Below are 19206 nucleotides of genomic sequence, written 5' to 3'. Positions count from 1 at the left end.
TGCCATGGCTACTGTGGAAGATCTTGCTACCCGGGTGGAGGGGGTGTCAGGCCTGGTGATCCAACTGGCAAACCAGATAACACAGTTATTGGATTTAAACCTGGTGGCCAAGATGGAGGCTTTGTCTTGCCTGGTTGAAGACCTTGCTAAACAGGTTCAAGTATTGTCTGCGAACCAGAAAAATGTTGTGGTAGCGCCCCCAGTGGTGGAAAGGCCTAGAAAACCGGTCATGTTGCTCCCTGATAGATTTTCTGGCGAAATGGAGAAGTTTGAGTCCTTGAGGGGTGCTTGTATGTTGTTTTTCCGGATCAATCACTTCCCTTCTGAGCAGGAGAAGGTTGGTATTGTGGTCTCACTGCTTCAGGGAGATCCTCAGGCTTGGGCTCTCAAAATTCCCCCTGAGGCAGAGGAATGGAGTAGCTTGGAGAAATTCTTTTTGTCCCTGGGTACTATATATGCTCAACCTGATGACAGGGCATTGGCAGTGAATAATCTACTCTCTCTCCGTCAGGGTAAGCGACCAGCAGAGGAATACTGTTCCGAGTTTAGTAAATTTTGTGTGGTGACTACTTGGTGTGAACCGGCTTTAAAGGCTTTCTTTAAGCAAGGATTGGCAGAGGCCATTAAGGATGCCTGGGTAGGTCACCCAGATCCTCCAACCCTTAAAGAGACCATGGCCTTGGCCATTAGTATCGACCGCAGACTGCGTGACAGAAAGAGGGCGAAAGCAAACTCTGACCTCGTCAAATCTTCTGCTTTTCCTGCTGAAAAACCTTTCCTCCCCCCTGTTGTCTCAGAGGAGGAACCTATGCAGCTGGGAGTATTGAACGTCAGGACCAGACAAGAATTCCGGAGACATAATGGCCTGTGCTTTTACTGCGGGAACAGTGGTCACTACATCAGCCATTGTCCCATCCGTCGCCAGCGATCAGAACATCATCAGCGTCCAGATGACTACCAGGAAGGTCATCTGGGCGCCCAGGTAACCATTGGTGAAATGGGCATACACTGTTCCTCTGATAAACCTGCTATACCTGTGCCTGATGTAAATGAAAATTGTGGTGATGATAACTCTGTCTGTAACTCATCTGTCTGTAACTCAGAGTCCTCCGCTGACGAGTGGGAGACGGATAGCGATATTGCTAGTGACATTCAAACCTGTGTGGTGAGAGGTATCTTTCCGCCCCTCATAAAAGGGGGGGTACTGTCATGAATGTGCCTGTGCCGAACTCCGTGCGCCCCTTGGCTCGTGCTGCGCGCCTGAGATGGCGCTGATATTCAGTGTTTTTGTATGTTTGTGCAGTGTCCTGAACCTTGTCTGAACACTGCTCTATTTCCTTCTGTGTTTGTTCAGCCACACCCACTTTGCCTGAGATACTCCTGGCCACTCCGGAGTTAACTCTGTTGCTGGTTAGCTAGTCTGATAGACTGTTCTCCCTGCCAGTCAGGTTGCTCTTGCTCCAGGTGTTCTGAGGAGATTAGGGGTCTGGTCCAATCAGCTCCTGCACTGGACCTCTGGTCTCCTATATAGTGTCTGCCAGCCTGCCTCTCACTGCCGGATATTGAGCTTGTCTCTGCCTGGTTCTGTTTCTCTTGCTCTGTTTATTCTGACCCCTTTGCCTGTGTTTCTGACCATTCCTGCTAACTGCCTGCCCCTGACCATATTGCCTGTTTATTGACCTTGCTTTTGGATTGTGATTCTGTACCGTGTTGCCCGATTGTTGTGACCTGGACTGTGGACTATTCTTTATTGTGTTTTGTCTGTCTGTCTTGTCTTTGTGTCCCACCTAGCCAGTGCAGGGACCGCCGCCCAGTTGCTCGCCGCCATCTTAGGGCGGATTGTGGCAAATAGGTAGAGGACAGTGGGCGGGGCTAAGCTTAGGGCTCACTGTCTTGTATTGTCCTGCTGTCCGGTTCCTGACAGTGGCATTCTGTACTAGACAGGACTTCCTGCGGTTAGTCTTTTTTTTTTTTTTGTAACCAGCACAAGACTAAAAAAACTGGACCTGGATATCTTAAGTATATCTTAGTTATAAAGCACAATAACTAAAAATAATAATAACAATTAATGTAAATTGTATACTTGCTTTATATCACATATACTGTTGATAAAGAGTTTGAAGATTATAATAACAGTGACACTTTAATCTCCTAACATAAAACCTGACAGAATAAATCCATATAGGATTTGTAGCAACTATTGATTGTTACATGTACAGGTGACCTTATGTGTATTTATGATATATGTTGCATTGTATTTATATAAAAATGGCAGTTCTAGACTGCCCATAATGCCTAGCTGTATAATGTGAAATTTATTAACCCTTCGTTGACTTAGCTTTGGTTACAAAGTTACAAAGATCTGATACCAGAAGTGGTAGTCTTTCTTGGAGTTGAGACCTATCTTTCATAAGAAATGTACAGCATCAGCATGTCCTTTGGTGCTGTAGAGAGCTTTTTTGTTTTTTTTTAATAAATCCCTGGCTGCCCCCCATAATCTAGTTTTTTTAAGGTCTCCCATAAACATTAGAGAAAAAAGTAAACCTGCACTGGCCCACAGCTCTCAACCAACAGATGGTGTCATCAGAACAAAGGATCAGGCATATTGATATTTAACTGCCTAATCTTTTTGTTCCTTGAAAGTTGGATATTAACTGCCTCATCCCTTCATTCTGAAGGGAATAAACCACTGGCAAAGGTGTTTGATACTGGCTTACGCTGGGTTAGTACTGTGTTTTTACTGTTTTTTTATTCATCCGTTTTATGCAAAAAACAAATGGAAAAAAAAAAAAAGGGAGAAAACGGGTCAGTATAAAGACCTCATACACGACATGGAAAGAAAGGAACGGCTGCACATCCCATCTATGGCTGATACAAATGCCGCTAGGCCTATTTCAAAATTCAACACCAGGGTGTCTGTATATAATTTGATCAAACCATAATAGCCCCGTGTACCACGTGCAGGTCCCCTGGTTCACACAGGTCCCTACGCTACCATGTTGGTCAGTGACTGCCAACCCCGCAAAGCGTGCACATGCAGGGAAGGGAGGCCATGGAATGACCCTGCAACCCCAATGTCACAGGACCAAACCCAAAATGCCCCACCAGAACCCGGCCAGCACCACCAGCATACACCTTGGGGGGTCAACCTTATATATGGGGCTCTCCAAAGCAACCACCAACAGATGATATTGGTGGTGATAGGAGTTAATTGAAAGTGACTGCCCGACCCTTTGTTCTAGGAGAATTAAGCCACAGTCAGAGCTTTCTGGCTGTGGTTTACCCTTTTCCTCCCCATAGATAACAAAGAAACACTCCTGTGTATGCAAAGGATGGGTGCCGAATGTAAGTTATTGAAGGTGTATGGCCACCTAGAGGCTATGTTCTCACAATGTCTTTTTTCACTATTTGACGCCAAACAAGGCCCATCATTTGTACAATAATGAACATTGTTATGAAATAACTACTGTTATTTTCCATCAAATGGGCAAAAAAAGATGTTGTGGGAACATAGCCTTAGGACTTTACGGCCTGATGCATAGTGTAAGTAAGCATTGATCTGCTAGATTGGTACTCAGTTACCAAGCCTATTACACGGCTTGACATTCGTGCAGCTAGTGTTAGTACTAGCAATGTCCGTGTAGCCCTTTCTGCATATAAAGAAAAGGGGCAAAGCGCCGCCGCCAGTGATTGGCTGAGCGGACTGTCACTGCAGAGATGTGTCAGAAGTGGCTGCAGTGAGCAGGAGAAGCCAAAAGGACACCAGGGAGCCTAGAGAGGTGGGTATAGTTTTATCATTTTCTACGTACTCTCATCAGCCGTTAGCAGCGCAATTCCTATTACATGAAGCGATGCATGGTCTGTACGATGACTTGATGAAAGACGATGATCAGCTCCTCGGCTGGTCGTTGTGTTTATTACACCGGGTGATATCTGCACAAATTGGCCTGATTCGGCAAATAGTCGCTCCATGTAATTGGACCCTTAAAGGAAAACTCCAGCGTTTTTCCCTAGAATACATCTGGTTGCCTGCAGATGAAGTAACTGTCTGCTAATAAATTGCGTATTTCATCAGAATCCACTATTAATATAGTGTGATGATTGCATTTTTTTGTGTTGGAGCCCAGACAGGCAATGTCCCTATTATGGTCCATTCTGTCCTTACGTGGGGCCATTCTGCTATTACAAAACATGACAAGCATTCTGTTCCACATTTTCAGGAAAGCTTTTGAGTTACTGATCTGCTTGCACAATGTACTGAAAAACAGATGACTTTCAAATAATATCTTTTCAGCAGATGCTTTCATGTAAAGAAAGGCTGTCATCTCATTTAGGCTTTCCACACTGTAATCATTTGTCTATAATCTTTCTTATGAGAAAAAGCCCCTTGAATGAGAATTTCATTATCTGAATATTTGCACGTGTTTCTTATCACATCAGGGGCAGGATTTTTTTTCTTCATTATTTTCTAAAGGTATTTTGTGTGTATTCCAGGGCATGTGAGTGATGTGAATGTAATGCTGCTTGGTGTTTCAAGAACAATGCCTTTTTTATGCATTTCCCACTAAAGAACACCGGTGAATTCATTTTCCACCCAAATTCCTTCTTGACTTCACAATAGGTCTAAGGATATATGGGCCCTATGACTACCATTATACTACAATCACATATTTGTAATAATTTATGAAAAACAATAGCTTCAAGCTGTATATCACTGATACTTGGCAGGTAACACAGACCGTTTTAACTGAAATGTATTGTGATCTGCCCAGGAGCAGCAGCGATATATACAGCATATAAATATGTATGTCAGGGAGACAGATACTGTAATTTCTCACTGCATATTATACGTGTGAAGAGAATGAATATGTGTATAGGGGGTACATAAGGTAAATCTTTGCAGAGAAGTGCTTTCACTCATATAAAGATGAAAATATGAAATAAGAATTATGCAGCTAATATAGGTATATAAGAAGAATATGTGGTCTGCTTTTGGTATGTGGGGAGAAATGATCTATGTACAGTGTCGGAGTGGCCCACAGAAGGACCTGGCAGCTGTGCAGCATGCTCTGATGAAGGGCTGCCAACTATCAGTGCGCTTTTAAGACGCGGATGTAGTTTAAACAGTAAGAGCTTGTTCACACTAGTGAAATTTCTGAGCGGAACCCGCACCGCGGACTCTGTTTGGAATACCGCTTGCCTTATTGTCTCAATGTGATGTCTTGTGAGCCTCCACAGAGGCTCCCGATACATAACTTTCAGACGGTGAGGCAGGCGGGATTCAAAGTGGACATCCGCCTGTTTTGCTCAGTGTGAACATAGTCTAACGCTGACTGGCTTCTGGGGACTTCCAGCACAGGCAACATCTCTGTAACACATTGCTTGCACCAGAAGAGAGAAGAGCGTGCAATGAAAGATAGCAGGAGAGGTGGTGTGGTGTGATAGCCAAGGGCGTCTTTGTACAGTGGATTTTAATAAGTAACTCTGTGGTGGTATTGGTCATTATGTGAGGGTAATGTGTGGTCATGATGTACTGTTATTATTTGTCCTTTGTAAACTGGTACTATTCCTATTGTTGGTGTTAGTATACTGGATTTTGTGAATAACAGTATGGTGGCAATGGTAATGGTCATGTTGTGGTAATAATAGTTGCCCCCTTATACTGGTATTATTGGTATCATTGGTCTTAGTATACTGGATTTGGTCAGTCAGCTGATGACTATGTAAAGAAAATAAGTATATGCATATCTGTTCATGCTCCCAGTGCCTGCCTGCTGCCCGCAGCCGCCAGAGGTAGTTCAGAGACAGTCTCTGAAGTGACAGGCCACTCAGCCAGCCACTGGCCGACAGGGACAGCACCACGTCAGTGATTGGTTGAGTGGCCTATCACTTCAGAGACTCTCTCTGCAATTCTCGTGGTGGCTGCGAGGAATGGGCAGAAGCCAGGGAGACATGAGGGAGCAGCAGAAGAATCAGGGAGTGTGGCGAGGTATGTATATACTTATGTTACACTAAAAGCAAGTGCTGCACAGACATCATGTAGGCTCTGTCAATGAGCGCCGATCGAGCAGATTGGTGCTCATTTACAGTGGCGGTCTAACTGTATAATATGGCCCTTAGGTTTCCTAGCAGAACACTGCCCAGAGAATCACACAAGTCTTATTGGACAGCAAACGGTGATGTACTGTGTGTTCTGACATCTTTCTATCAGAGACAGCAATAACTTTTTCAGCAATTTATTCTCCACCTTCTGTGGGATCGGACCAAATACTAACCCTTGCCCCCACAAATGCATTAGTGAGTCTTGGGCGCTGGTTCCCTGTTTGCCCTTCCTTTGACCACTTTTTGTAGGTACTACCAACTGCATCCAAGTGTAGCCATCACAGTAACCTTTAATATTTGTCAAGGTCACTTAGATCCTAAGGCTATGTTCACACTACATAAGATTTCAGTAAAGAACGGGCGCTGATTGCAATGAAATAAGCGGCCGTCTTTCACTGCAGGGGTGGCATTGCATTGAAGTCAATGCAATGCCGCCCGCTGTGTTCACACATCCTTATGTTAACGCCCGTTCTTTAAAACAGATGTTAAAATAATGTACCTGCCTATTATTTCAGCACGCTGTTCAGTGAACAACATCCAGAAATAATAGCTGTTCACACAATGTAATGTGCGGCGCCGCACATTACATTACTTCCAGAAATAATAGCTGTTCACTAGAGATGAGTGAACCTCGAGCATGCTCGAGTCCATCCGAACCCGAACGTTCGATTATTTGATTAGCGGTGGCTGCTGAAGTTGGATAAAGCCCTAAGGCTATGTGAAAAACATGGATATAGTCATTGGCTGTATTCATGTTTTCCAGACAACCTTAGAGCTTTATCCAAGTTCAGCAGCCACCGCTAATCAAATGCAGATCGTTCGGGTTCGGATGGACTTGAACCCGAACCCGATCCGCTCATCTCTACTGTTCACATGTTGTAATGTGCGGCGTTGTACATTACATTACTTCCAGAAATAATAGCTGTTCACATAATGTAATGTGCTACGCCGCATCTAACATTGAAGTGAATGGCTAATTGATTTGCAGGCACACCCGATGGTACCTGCAAGTCAATGTTAAAAAAAGGACGTTCCTGCAGCCGACACAGAGGTATGGGCTGCAGGAACGTCATTAATGCAGACTGGTGGGCAGCAGTTTAACAGCGTCTGTTACTATGCAATGGATGCTGTTAAACATAGTGTAAACATAGCCTTACACTTGCCCATTTTTTGCCTCTAATACATTAATTTCACTTGCTTCATAATATATCCCACCCACTGACAGGTGCCACTGTCACAAGATAATCAAGTTTATTCCCATCACCTTATTGTAAAAGGGTGGAACTTTGGATGGTTATGTGATGTACTCTCTTTCATTGGGCACACCTTGATATACAGTGCATTAGGCAGACTAGACAGGTGCACCAGATCAAAGAAGCTGGATTGTTATTAGCATAACTCCTGTTAGTGCCCATCATGTTCCAGGTACGTTGCTGGGGTAAACAAGGACAAACAAACAAGTAGCATGATGACAAGAAGCAAGCAGAGCACAGACCTGGCTTTAAAGGTGGAATAATCTAATCTCTAGCAGGAACCTGTTGTGTAATAAGAAGGCAATAGGTGTAATAAAAAATATTTGTACAATTCTGGAATGGCATGGTGTGGGATTTATAGAGTCAGTGCAGAAGATTGCCTCCAGGAATCATTATGCTGCCTGCTGTATGCTACAGATGCATAAAATACAGTAAAACATTGTTTTTGTGGATATCAGGCTCGCCTCTAGACATTCCAGGCAGAATAGTTTGGCTCCCGACAGGTGCTGCTTATTTTGGCGTAAACCCTTGGCTATCGCTATTAATACTTCCTGCCTACTGTTCAGACATCAGAGCAAACAGTCAGTTTTTGTTCTTTTTTCTTGAAGTAAAAGCAATTTGTAATGTGATTGTGTAATTATAGAATCCAAGCCATTAATTATAACGGTTTTCTTTTCTCCAGATTTACAACAACAGTTGGAAACAGTAAGAACGGATTTCCATAATGTAACTAAAGAACTGCAACACCGCAAGGATATTTCCATGTAAGCAGCTTTGCTTTCTACTCCTAAACAAACACATCATATGACAATTTAACACAATCGCTTTCCTCTGTATGACAGGAGAGGGACGACCCCCTTAATAATATGTTGCAGCTGACTCCGAGATATCCGTTGCTTATGAAAGGAATAGCAGATGACATTGACAAAGGTCTGCAACGGTTACTTAGGGAATGTTTCAGATACACTTTGTCACTTAACCCTTTTTACAGCATAGGGACTGCCTAGAGGCTTCTCTAATTTCAGGAAGTTACAATAATAACATAGCATCATTTAGCTCTCTTAAAAGGGAAGCTACCCCTATACTATATTTATAGTAGAATATAGTAGAATAAGAGCTGCTGCAAATATTTTTGAATATATATGCAAAAGTTTTTTGAGCTGATGATAAAATATCAGTGGTATAGGCAGATGCTTCCTGGGTCTGTTAGTAATCTTTTGGGTGATAATTACAGAGACAGGAACATTTATTAAAACCAATAATTCATACAATCATCCTAATGCAAAGATGCAATAACATTAGATCTGAGGAGCACACCTCTTAGTAAGTTGATGTCTGGCATTGATTGCAATGATTAATGCCAACTTTCTGATGTAAATTATAGTAAATCTGTCAGGCTGCTGGAGGTCATGCCAAATCCCACAAAACCCTGGCTATCTTTTTTACGGCACGTTTGTTCCAATTAAAAATTGTGGTATTTGTAGGCCAGAAATCCGGTGAACATGCCTTAAAGGGGATTTCTGGGCAAAATTTATTGATTTATCCTAAAAATAGATCTTTACTATCAGATTGGTGGGTGGATGACACCCACCCCTCCCCCGGATCAGCTGTTAGTCAGCCAAAGTTGTGGCAGTGGCATACACTGTAAAATAAAGCAGGAAGCAGATAGCTTTGTACACTATGCGGTGGCCAAGCCGGGGTACAGGAGCTTATTTCCAATTAAAGTCAATGGAAGCAGAGCTGCAGTTACCCTGAATGGCCACTTAACAGGTTGGGAGCTGTCCGCATCAGTTCTGTTTCACAAACAGCTGATCAGTGGGGGTGCTGGGTGTCAGATTTCCTCTAATCTAATATTGATGACCTATCGTCAAGTAAACTTTACAGTAGGCTGAAATGGAAGTACTGGGAATAACACAGAAAGATAATATATACTTTACGTTTATTATCTCTTTCAGTGTACATTATTATTTTTACAAGGTGCATTAACTACATGCATTATTTATTCATTTTTGGGGTGCACCTTATTTTCACATGGAAGTGCTTTCTGGAAGCGTGCATTGCTTTGGATCACATATTAGTGTGACCACCAACTTTTCACAATGTGCTGAGCTTTCCAAAGATGCTTGCAAAGTGTTTCCTTTGTGCGTTTCTCAGTAGGCTTGTCTTTCAAGTCCAGAAGTGGAAGATTGAATGCATGACAACCTGCAAATATTATGAATGCATAGCAACGCCTTATTGGGAATGCTGATAAAATTACATTCTCTCATGAACATTCTTTAATCACTGGATTCTGATAACTTTTTAATGAAAGGCATTAGGTTCACTTCCCAGGATGCTAGAGAGACTTTCTGCATTAATACAGCAGATTTTATTCCCCTGTTTCCTTGAGCATTGCTGAAGGATTGCATACAGATTAAGTGTATGTGTCCACATACTAAATCATCGCTAACAAGACTGGCGTACATTTTGGGAATTACTGTAAACACCATGCATACTTACTTATGCTTTTATTATATATAAATATAACTACAACTACAGAATTTGTACTTTGTAGGCAATATACAAATTGACACCAACGCTTTGTAGCTGAATATTCTGGCTTCATGAAACATACCTCAAACCTATCAAATGAATAAATCACATCAAAATGGATTAAAGCACAAAGCAATATTTTTAAAATATATGAAATTGTAAAATAATTGAAAAAATATATATATGAAATTAAATTTAGGATATACAGTATGTTATTTTCAAATTAAGGAGAGGAAAAAGTGATGGAAACATCTTGTCATTTTTATTTATAAAACAAACACTGGTGCAAAATAGTCTGCAGTAAGAAGCGGAAATGCCTACAGACCTTACAGAGTCATAGGATTAATAGAAAACATGACCCCCAAGAAGAGTGTTGCGAATTGACACAATGGAAAGCATTATAAAACTCCTTCAAGATAAAGTATGATAAAAGATGTAGGTTGTTCCTACTCAGCTGTGTGTCAAATTTGATGCATGTATGAACAAAAGTAAAGGATATCAAAGGAAAACATACAGGTAGACCAAGGAGGATGTCAAAGCCTAAAGATAGGAAACTCAAAGCAACTCAAAAGTCAGACCCTTAAAGTGTCACTATTTTTGTTGTTATCATGTTGTAAAACAGAGCTGAACTTACCAGAAATCCAGGTCCAGTCTCCTGAAGGCAGATTTTCTGACTTGGGCTGGTTGAAAAAAAGAAACTAAATACAGAAATTCTGTTCAGTACAAAAAGTCACGTCTCAATGTGTTGATCAATCACATGACTGCCTTCTCTCTGTGAGCGCTCAGATGACCTGGGATACACTGGACTTCCTGTTTTCTGACTGTTTCCTGTTTCTTGAGAAAAAAGAGTCAGAAAACAGGAAGTAGGAAAAAAATTAATGTAAATTGCAAACTTGCTTTATATCACATCTACTGTTGATTTAGATTTTTAAAATGATAACGACAGTGACACTTTAACAATAGAAACAGCACAACACAACAGAGAATTGTCATGTATTACAAAGCTCAGTAATTGTGCAGCTAGATGATTGTATGTAGTGTTAATCAGCTGCCAGCCGTATATCACCTATTACACAGGGAGATGTGCAGCCAATGGCAGATTATTTTGTGACATAACAAAAGTGAGCAATAAGCCACCAAACGCGCATCAGTTCATTTATAGGCTGATCGCTGATTACATGGGGTGATATCAGCATTTAATATTGGGCAGCTGATCAGCCCGTGTGGTTGGGCCTTTACACTATGCTGAAATTGTTAGGGTTTCAGATTACAACAAACATAGCCATTTATCTTTACTGATGCTGTTGCTAATAGTGACCCCATCATCAATCATTTAGAGGGAGGGGGCTCCTTCTGTCATAACATCATATAGATAAAGTTTTTAAGGCAGCTAGGGGCTAAACCAGAACTGATATTTTTTATATTAGATTAAAGGAATTTTATTGTTTATAATTTCACAGTTAGAAAAAGTTGAAGCCCCTAAGATGTGAACACAAGCCAGGACTGCAGAAATGCTACTCATATGGTCTCCAGTATTGAGGACAAAGGGGCAATGCAGGAATAGGTCTTTTATGTGCTGGTTTTTTAAATAGCAGAAGAAAAGCATGTACAGCAAAACGTAGGAGTAGATCCCAACCCTGTGATTTTTTTTAAGGTTATCTAGGGATACTTTATAAAAAGCATAGAACAAAGTCTACATTTACAGGAATAAAAAGTAAACTGTGTTTCGCATAAAAGTAACCACCAGCCCAGGTTGACTGCATTCCTTATTGTGGTTACAATCTGTTCAGTGATTCTCTCCCCACAAGGAATAAGGAGTGTAGATGTGGGCAAACAAGCATCAAGGTCTCCTGTCCTAGTTGGGTCAAAGTGTGGTGATGTTAACCAATGCGGCAAAGTGGCCCTATTTTCATCTTTGCTATTTGGTCTCCTCATCTCTACGTGTGTCCCTTCACATCACAATGCTTTAAAGGGAATCTGTCAGCGCCTGGACCGGACCCCAGGTGCTGATAGTGTAGTGCAGGTCTCTGTCTCCTTGTGTGCATATTGCTTGTATTAAATCCATCAGTGCTGTAGATTTGATACAGTGTTGCCAAACACACTGTAACCAAGTGTCACAGAGGAGTAGTTTCTTGGCGTTTGTGCCACACTTTGGCAAGCTTCACCACTACTTCCTCCTCCCTAATTCTGCTGTATATTTACTGATGACCAGCCTCCCGCTCCACCCTGGCGTCACCTTCTTCTGCACATGCGCCAGTTCGCGTCTGCACCGCTGAGCTCATAGTGGCGCCCCCTGATACCTGCAATTGTGTCATAGGCCGGTGGAGCGGCGCACGTGCGTTGTGCATCCCAACCTAGGGCATGTGCAATCGCGGTTACCAGAAAAACACAACCGATAGCTCAGCAGCACAGACACGAACTGGCAAGTGGGTTCACGCAGCCCTTGCCAGCAACAGGGCGTGTGTGGAAGAAGATGATGCCAAGGTGGAGTGGGAGGCCAGACACCGGTAAATATTCAGCAGAATTAGGAAGGAGGAAGTAGTGGTGAGGCGTGCCGAAGTGCAGCACGAACGCCAAGCCACTACTCCTCTGGGACACTTGGTTAGTATGTTTGGCAAGACTGTAGACAAGGAGACAGAGACACAGCGGACAAGGAGACAGAGACCAACACTACTCCAGCTGCTGACAGATTACCTTTAACATGTTCATATATTGTATAACAGAATTCAGACTCAATATAGGAATAGGCCTTATTCAGGATTCTCATCTTTTGGCCATGGTCTCTCAGTCTGAAGGACATGTCCAGCCCTGCATTACACAGACAACTCTTTGAATGGAATGGGCACAGTGTTATGTTTGTGCTGCAGGGAACAAATGGGCATTTATAAGGTATGCTGGTCTTAAATTAGGCCCTGCCCCATTTTCCCCAGCCGGATTTAGTAAGAGGCGCATGCATTTATTGTATATTTACTTATTTTTAGAAATATTTTGTAATATATTTATAATCCAATAAAATAAAATGACTTCTTATATAACATTTGGGAGTACCACTAACCTACAGTGTTGTGCATTGGGCTAGTCATTCATTTCCTTGTCAGATGAGAATAAGCAGGGGTCTGTGGAAACACAATGCTGTTGCTTCTACCACTAAAACCTTTTGCATAAATATTTCAAGATGGGGGAAATAAAGTCATATTGTGTAATGGTTCTCATCTGCTCGCTGAGCACAGCATCGAAACATCATTAAGGTAAATGTTACAACTCAGCCATAATATAGTATTATGAGAATTGCCTAGAGAAATAAATCTTAGATTCTGGTTATATTGTTCCGTGGCCCCAGACGATGCTCTATAGGATCAGCAGATGCTGTTAGTATAAATATATGGATCTCACCCTAGCAACTGACAGAAGATAGACGGAGTATCTTGCTTTACCGCATGCCTCTTCCCATGTGTGCTGTCATTTCATTTCTGGTCAACAAGTGATTAAAACCAGTATTTGTTAGTTCTTTGTTCCAGGTACAACAGCCTGTTTAACCACTTACGGGTATGTGTGGAAAGTGTGGTGGAACTTAACAAAGTGAACAAAATGTACAGAAAGGTGAACTGTAATTTATTCCACTGGGAAGAATGAATAATTGAGTGTGAGCTGCTAATTACTTCCATTGCCAGGGTTTTCTTAGCTTGTTATCTGGGCTTAGCTATTGGACGACCTATACTAAAGCTAAGCGCTGAGTGCGAAGCGTCTTATACACTGAATATATTAAATATCATAATAAGATGTGTGTAAAGTTTGACTACTGGAGTTACACAGAAGGCAGCCTGGGTGGTAGTATGGCATTTAAAAAAGCACATTTTTTTTCTATTTCAAGAAGCAGTTCCAGGAAGTGTTTTCTTTACACAGGTCAAAGATGAGAAAGCCCTAAAGAATTCATTAAGTTTACCATTAAAAACACTTAACCTAAAAAAAATCACACAAGATGGAGTGAGATAGCAGAAGAATGAATGGCACTAGAAAATCTGTGGTAGTGTGGAAAATGTTTTCCTATTTGCTCTTCAGTCTTGTTGTTCGCAATTATTTAAAAATACTCAGAAATCCTTAAGGGTGTGTTTATACACCCAGGTTTTCAAAGGCAAATATTGAGGCCAAAGTAAGGAACAGATTATGGCTACGTTCACGCAACGTTTATTTTGAACTAATCATGGCCACCGCTGCGATTTGCAACAACGGCCATGATTAATTCAAAATATGCATTGAGCTAAAATCAATGAAATTCCGGCTGGGGTGTATACATATTGGGGGACATTTATGGAGTCCGGAGTTTTTTACGCTGGGCTTACAAATGTCCCCGCAGTTCCGGAGCTCAGGGGATTCAGGGCCGTTTTAATACATTGGTGGGCCCAGTGCACAGCCCTCAAGAGTGGGCCCCCCCTTCCCTTTTGGCACATTGTATAATGTACTGAATTTGCCCCCACACTGTATCAAGAGCCCCAATACATACAGTAGTTACCTTATAACACTATTTCCACCATACAGTGATTACATATTACATAAAAACTGCACTAAACAAAACAGAAAGATATCACCAATGATACCATTACATAATACCGCCCTAACACTACAACCCTATAACAGAGTGCAGTTACATCCAGTGACTCACCGGGGGCGTCTTCTCCGATCAGAGTCTGTCACCTTTTCTTTTTCTCTCTATCCAGCCTGGGCCACCTTGAAGTCTTCTCCTGGCTGTGAATTTTCTCTCAAGAATCTGCCAGACAAATATTTTAGGCTCCAACACATACAGTAGTTAGGTCCCTTGTACCCCTATACAGTAGTTACACCCCTCTGTACCCCTATACAGTAGTTACACCCCTCTGTGCCTCCATAGTTTTAAGGTGTCCCTGTAGTATATAGACCCTCATGTGCTCCTCCAGTTATATACAGACCTCTTGTGCGCTCCCCCATTAGTATATAGCCCCCCTGTGCACTCACCCCAGTAGTATATAGACCCCCTGTGCTCTCCCACAATAGTATATAGCCCCCCTGTGCTCTCCCCCAATAGTATATAGCCCCCCTGTGCTTTCCCCCAATAGTATATAGCCCCCCTGTGCTCTCCCCAATAGTATATAGCCCCCCTGTGCTCTCCCCAATAGTATATAGCCCCCCTGTGCTCTCCCCAATATATAGCCCCCCTGTGCGCTCTCCCATTAGTATATAGCCCTCCTGTGCTCTCCAATAGTATATAGCCCCCCCTGCTCTCCCACAATAGTATAAAGCCCCCCTGTGCTCTCCCCCCAATAGTATATAGCCCCCCTGTGCTCTCCCCCCAATAGTATATAGCCCCCCTGTGCTCTCCCCAATAGTATATAGCCCCCCTGTGCTCTCCCCAATAGTATATAGCCCCCCTGTGCTCTCCCCCATAGTATATAGCCCCCCTGTGCTCTCCCCCATAGTATATAGCCCCATGTGCTCCCCAATAGTATATAGACCCCTGTGCTCCCCAATAATATATAGCTCCCATGTGCTCCCCAATAGTATATAGACCCCTGTGCTCCCCAATAGTATATAGCTCCCCTGTGCTCCCTCATAGTATATAGCTCCCCTGTGCTCCCCCATAGTATATAGCTCCCCTGTGCTCCCCAATAGTATATAGCTCCCCTATGCTCCCCAATAGTATATAGCTCCCCTGTGCTCCCCAATAGTATAAAGCTCCCCTGTGCTCCCCAATAGTATATAGCCCCCTGTGCTCCCCCATAGTGTATAGCTCCCTGTGCTCCCCCATAGTATATAGCCCCCTGTGCTCACCCATAGTATATAGCCTCCTGTGCTCCCCCATAGTATATAGTTCCCCTGTGCTCCCCCATAGTATATAGTTCCCCTGTGCTCCCCCATAGTATATAGCTCCCCTGTGCTCCCCAACAGTATATAGCCCCCTGTGCTCCCCCATAGTATATAGCCCCCTGTGCTCCCCCATAGTATATAGCTTCCCCATAGTATATAGCTCCCCTGTGCTCCCCAATAGTATATAGTCCCCTGTGCTCCCCCATAGTATATAGCCCCCTGTGCTCCCCCATAGTATATAGCTCCCCATAGTATATAGCTCCCCTGTGCTCCCCCATAGTATATAGCCCCCTGTGCTCCCCCATAGTATATAGCTCCCCTGTGCTCCCCCATAGTATATAGCTCCCCTGTGCTCCCCAATAGTATATGTGCTCCCCCTCCCATATAACATTGAAAAAAACAAACACTGTTACTCACCTAGGTCCACGCGTTCTTCTTCTCTTCTCTCTTGTGGCCGCACTTCCTGCAGTCACAAGAGGCTGCACTCCCCTTACCCTCGCGCCGACGCTCCAGTGATGTCGGGCGCTAGAGGGAGAGTGCGGCCTCTTGTGACCGCAGGAAGTGCGGCCACAAGAGTGACTGACAGGGAGGGAGCCAATGGCTCTCTCTCTGTCAGTATCGCTGCCGCTGAAGCGCCGCAGCGGCAGCAGGCGGGCGGGGGCAGCGAAGGACAGGGGGGGCCCTGCAGGGGGCGCCATGGAGGGGTAAGTAGATTACCCATCCATGGCGCTCCCCCCTGACAGGCTGGTGGCCGGAGCCCTGTGCGACCGCACTGGTCACACATAGCAACGGCCGGCCTGCTCGGGGGGGCCCCTTTAACCAGTGGGCCCGATGCACGTGCACCATGTGCCCTCTGGTTAAAGCGGCCCTGAGGGGATTTATGTAGAGGCGCACTGCTTCTAAATAAATCCCGATCGCACGGAGCCCGTCCATGGGAAGATTTTGAAACGCTGGCGTAGGTTTCAGTGTCATTTTTCCACCGGAAAAATTATAAATGCGGGGCATGCAGAGGCTGCTCCCCCTCTGCCTGCTGACGCACCCCCCTCTCCACCGCTCTCCGCCCCACTGGCGAAGGTGGCGCAGATGGGGCAGAAGTAAACAAAGTATTTGCAAAAATAACCTTTGCAAATATTTTGACGCCAATCTGCCCCATCTTCGTATACACTACGTCCGGGATCCCTAGTGGCCACAAGAAAAACTGACATGTCAGTTTTGGGTGGCTGCTATTCATTGAATAGCGGCCGCAGAGAACTGTCAGTTCCATTGTGTGTAATAGTGAATTGGGATACGAGTGCACACAGATGCGTCTGCATCACAATTCAACATAAATGAAGTTCATCCAGCCGATACAGTCGTGATCTTCACTAACACCGGCCGTTCTGTGACACGGCCAGGTCACAGAACGGCCGGTGTCTTACGCTGTGTGAACCCAGCCTTTAAATGAAGAACAGGTCAAAAAGGAAAAACTGAGACTTCTCCTCTTTTCAAGTCCATTCTTGACATTGTTTTCACTAATTGGTCTTAAAGCAATTACTAAAAAGCTTTCTATATAACCTGATCTAATGCAGCTGATTCTAATGGTGCTGTCCATTCCTCATACTGCCCCCTGATTCCTGAGATCTCCTCCATCTTGTAAATATGCAGATGTGCTAGTTTGCTGAAATGGTGGTGGACCCAGCGCCCAACAAGTTAGTCCAAAAGTGTTGTTTTTTTATGCTTGCAGAACTTTATTAACTGGTTTGGCTTAAAAGTTAGCTTATTATAGGTCCCCACTCTTTAAAAGTGGCCAGGCAAGGATGAAACAAGCTGTTCCACAAGAAATGCCCACTTGGCCAATCATTAACCACAAATGTGTATGGTGGTCTCCTGATCCTCTCTGCCTTCCACAAAATATTATACAGTATATTCTCTGACCTGTCAAGCCTCTCAGGGTGCATTGCCTGCACTCAACAGCCATATGTTCTTGTAAGATCTCTAATATGTCACACAATGCTTAAACCAAATGTGTTTTGGGATCAAGTGCTGTGATCTGATAAAACAAAGACGTAGCTGGGTTGGGCGGTATACCGTAAAAATACCGATACCGTCACTGGCATTGGTTAACCGACCTCAACTTTGCCAGGGCGGTATCTGCGGTATTTTCACTATCTCTCCGTCTAAGCCCTGAGTTGCACAGGGTGGAGGATGTCTCGTGTGCTGTGTGTGCAGGGACGCACAGACAGCACATAGGAGACTGGCACTGTGTGTCTGAGCGCCCCAGCCCAGCGTGTCCGAGCAGCCCGGTTGTCTCAGCCTGTCCCAGCGCCCACCGACCCGGCACAGCGAAGCCCCCATCCGCCTGTCTCAGCACAACCTCCCGGCGTGTCAGAGCGCCCCGCGTCACCGTCCCAGCACAGCGACCCTGCCCGTCTCAGCCTGTTCCAGGAGCCCACACCTGCCTCTCTCAGCAGCCCGTCACAGCACATCACAGCGGAGCTGCCACCCGCCTGTCTCAGCGCCCCCTAACCGCCCCCAACTTGCCCGTCCCAGCGCCCCCCTTAACCTGCCCGTCCCAGTGCCCCCTCAACCTGCCCGTCCCAGTGCCCCCTCAACCTGCCCGTCCCAGCGCCCCCTCAACCTGCCCGTCCCAGCGGCCCCCCAACTTGCCCGTCCCAGCGGCCCCCCAACTTGCCCGTCCCAGCGGCCCCCCAACCTGCCCGGCGTGTCAGAGCAGCACAGCAGTCACTGCCGTCTTGAATGTAAGGACAGTCACTGAAACAGTCAGCAACCCATGTGAAAACAGCGACGTTTCTGACCAAAGACATTTGGCTTGAGAAAAGACCACGGTTGTGGTCAGAAATGTCATTGTTTTTGACATAGATTCTGAATAAATCTACACATTTTTTTTCATTCAATTGGAGTGGTGCTACTTTTTGGATCTATAGACAGACAGATTAGGAGATCGATCGATTGAAGATAGATAGATAGATAGATAGATAGATAGATAGATAGATAGGAGATAGAGAGAGATGATAGATAGGAGATAGCAGATAGATAGATAGATATCTTCACAGCGTGTCAGCACAGTGCCATCTACAGCCCCCCTATAATGTGCCACTCATAGTGTCCCCATAACAGTGCCTTTGTACTGTCACCTATACATAACATACTATATACCCACCATATATACTGTATGTCCCTGTACTGTCACCTGTATATAGTATATACCCATCATATATACTCTGGGTCCCTATAGTACATAGCTATATACCTGTGTATACACATACTGTAGTGTGTACATAGCTGTATGCTGTATACCTGTATATACATGTCTTGTAGTGTGTACATTGCTTCGGATGCTGTTCATTGAGTTACTGTACTTTTTTTTACATTATTGAAACAAAATATCCCCAGTTTGGCATGGCCAAGTGGGTGTGGCTTGTAAAAGGGGTGTTATCGTCCAATTATCGTTACCGCAGCTACATATGCGATAAACTGCAAC

The 19206-nt window shown here is 44.1% G+C and overlaps 1 protein-coding gene across 3 annotated transcripts in view; it reads left to right on the top strand.

The window, feature by feature from the left end:
* The window catches only part of LEKR1 (leucine, glutamate and lysine rich 1), a 122879-nt gene that overhangs the window by 67938 nt on the left and 35735 nt on the right, over window positions 1-19206 (top strand). For all 3 annotated transcript variants that reach the window (XM_069975295.1, XM_069975293.1, XM_069975296.1), the window contains one exon: window positions 8038-8119. In XM_069975295.1, coding sequence (XP_069831396.1) covers window positions 8038-8119 — 82 coding nt within the window. The remainder of the gene's footprint in view (window positions 1-8037; window positions 8120-19206) is intronic.

This window comes from Dendropsophus ebraccatus, chromosome 6 (genome assembly GCF_027789765.1).
Source record: "Dendropsophus ebraccatus isolate aDenEbr1 chromosome 6, aDenEbr1.pat, whole genome shotgun sequence".
Taxonomy (NCBI): Eukaryota; Metazoa; Chordata; class Amphibia; order Anura; family Hylidae; genus Dendropsophus; species Dendropsophus ebraccatus.
This window is presented reverse-complemented; position numbering and strand designations above follow the sequence as displayed.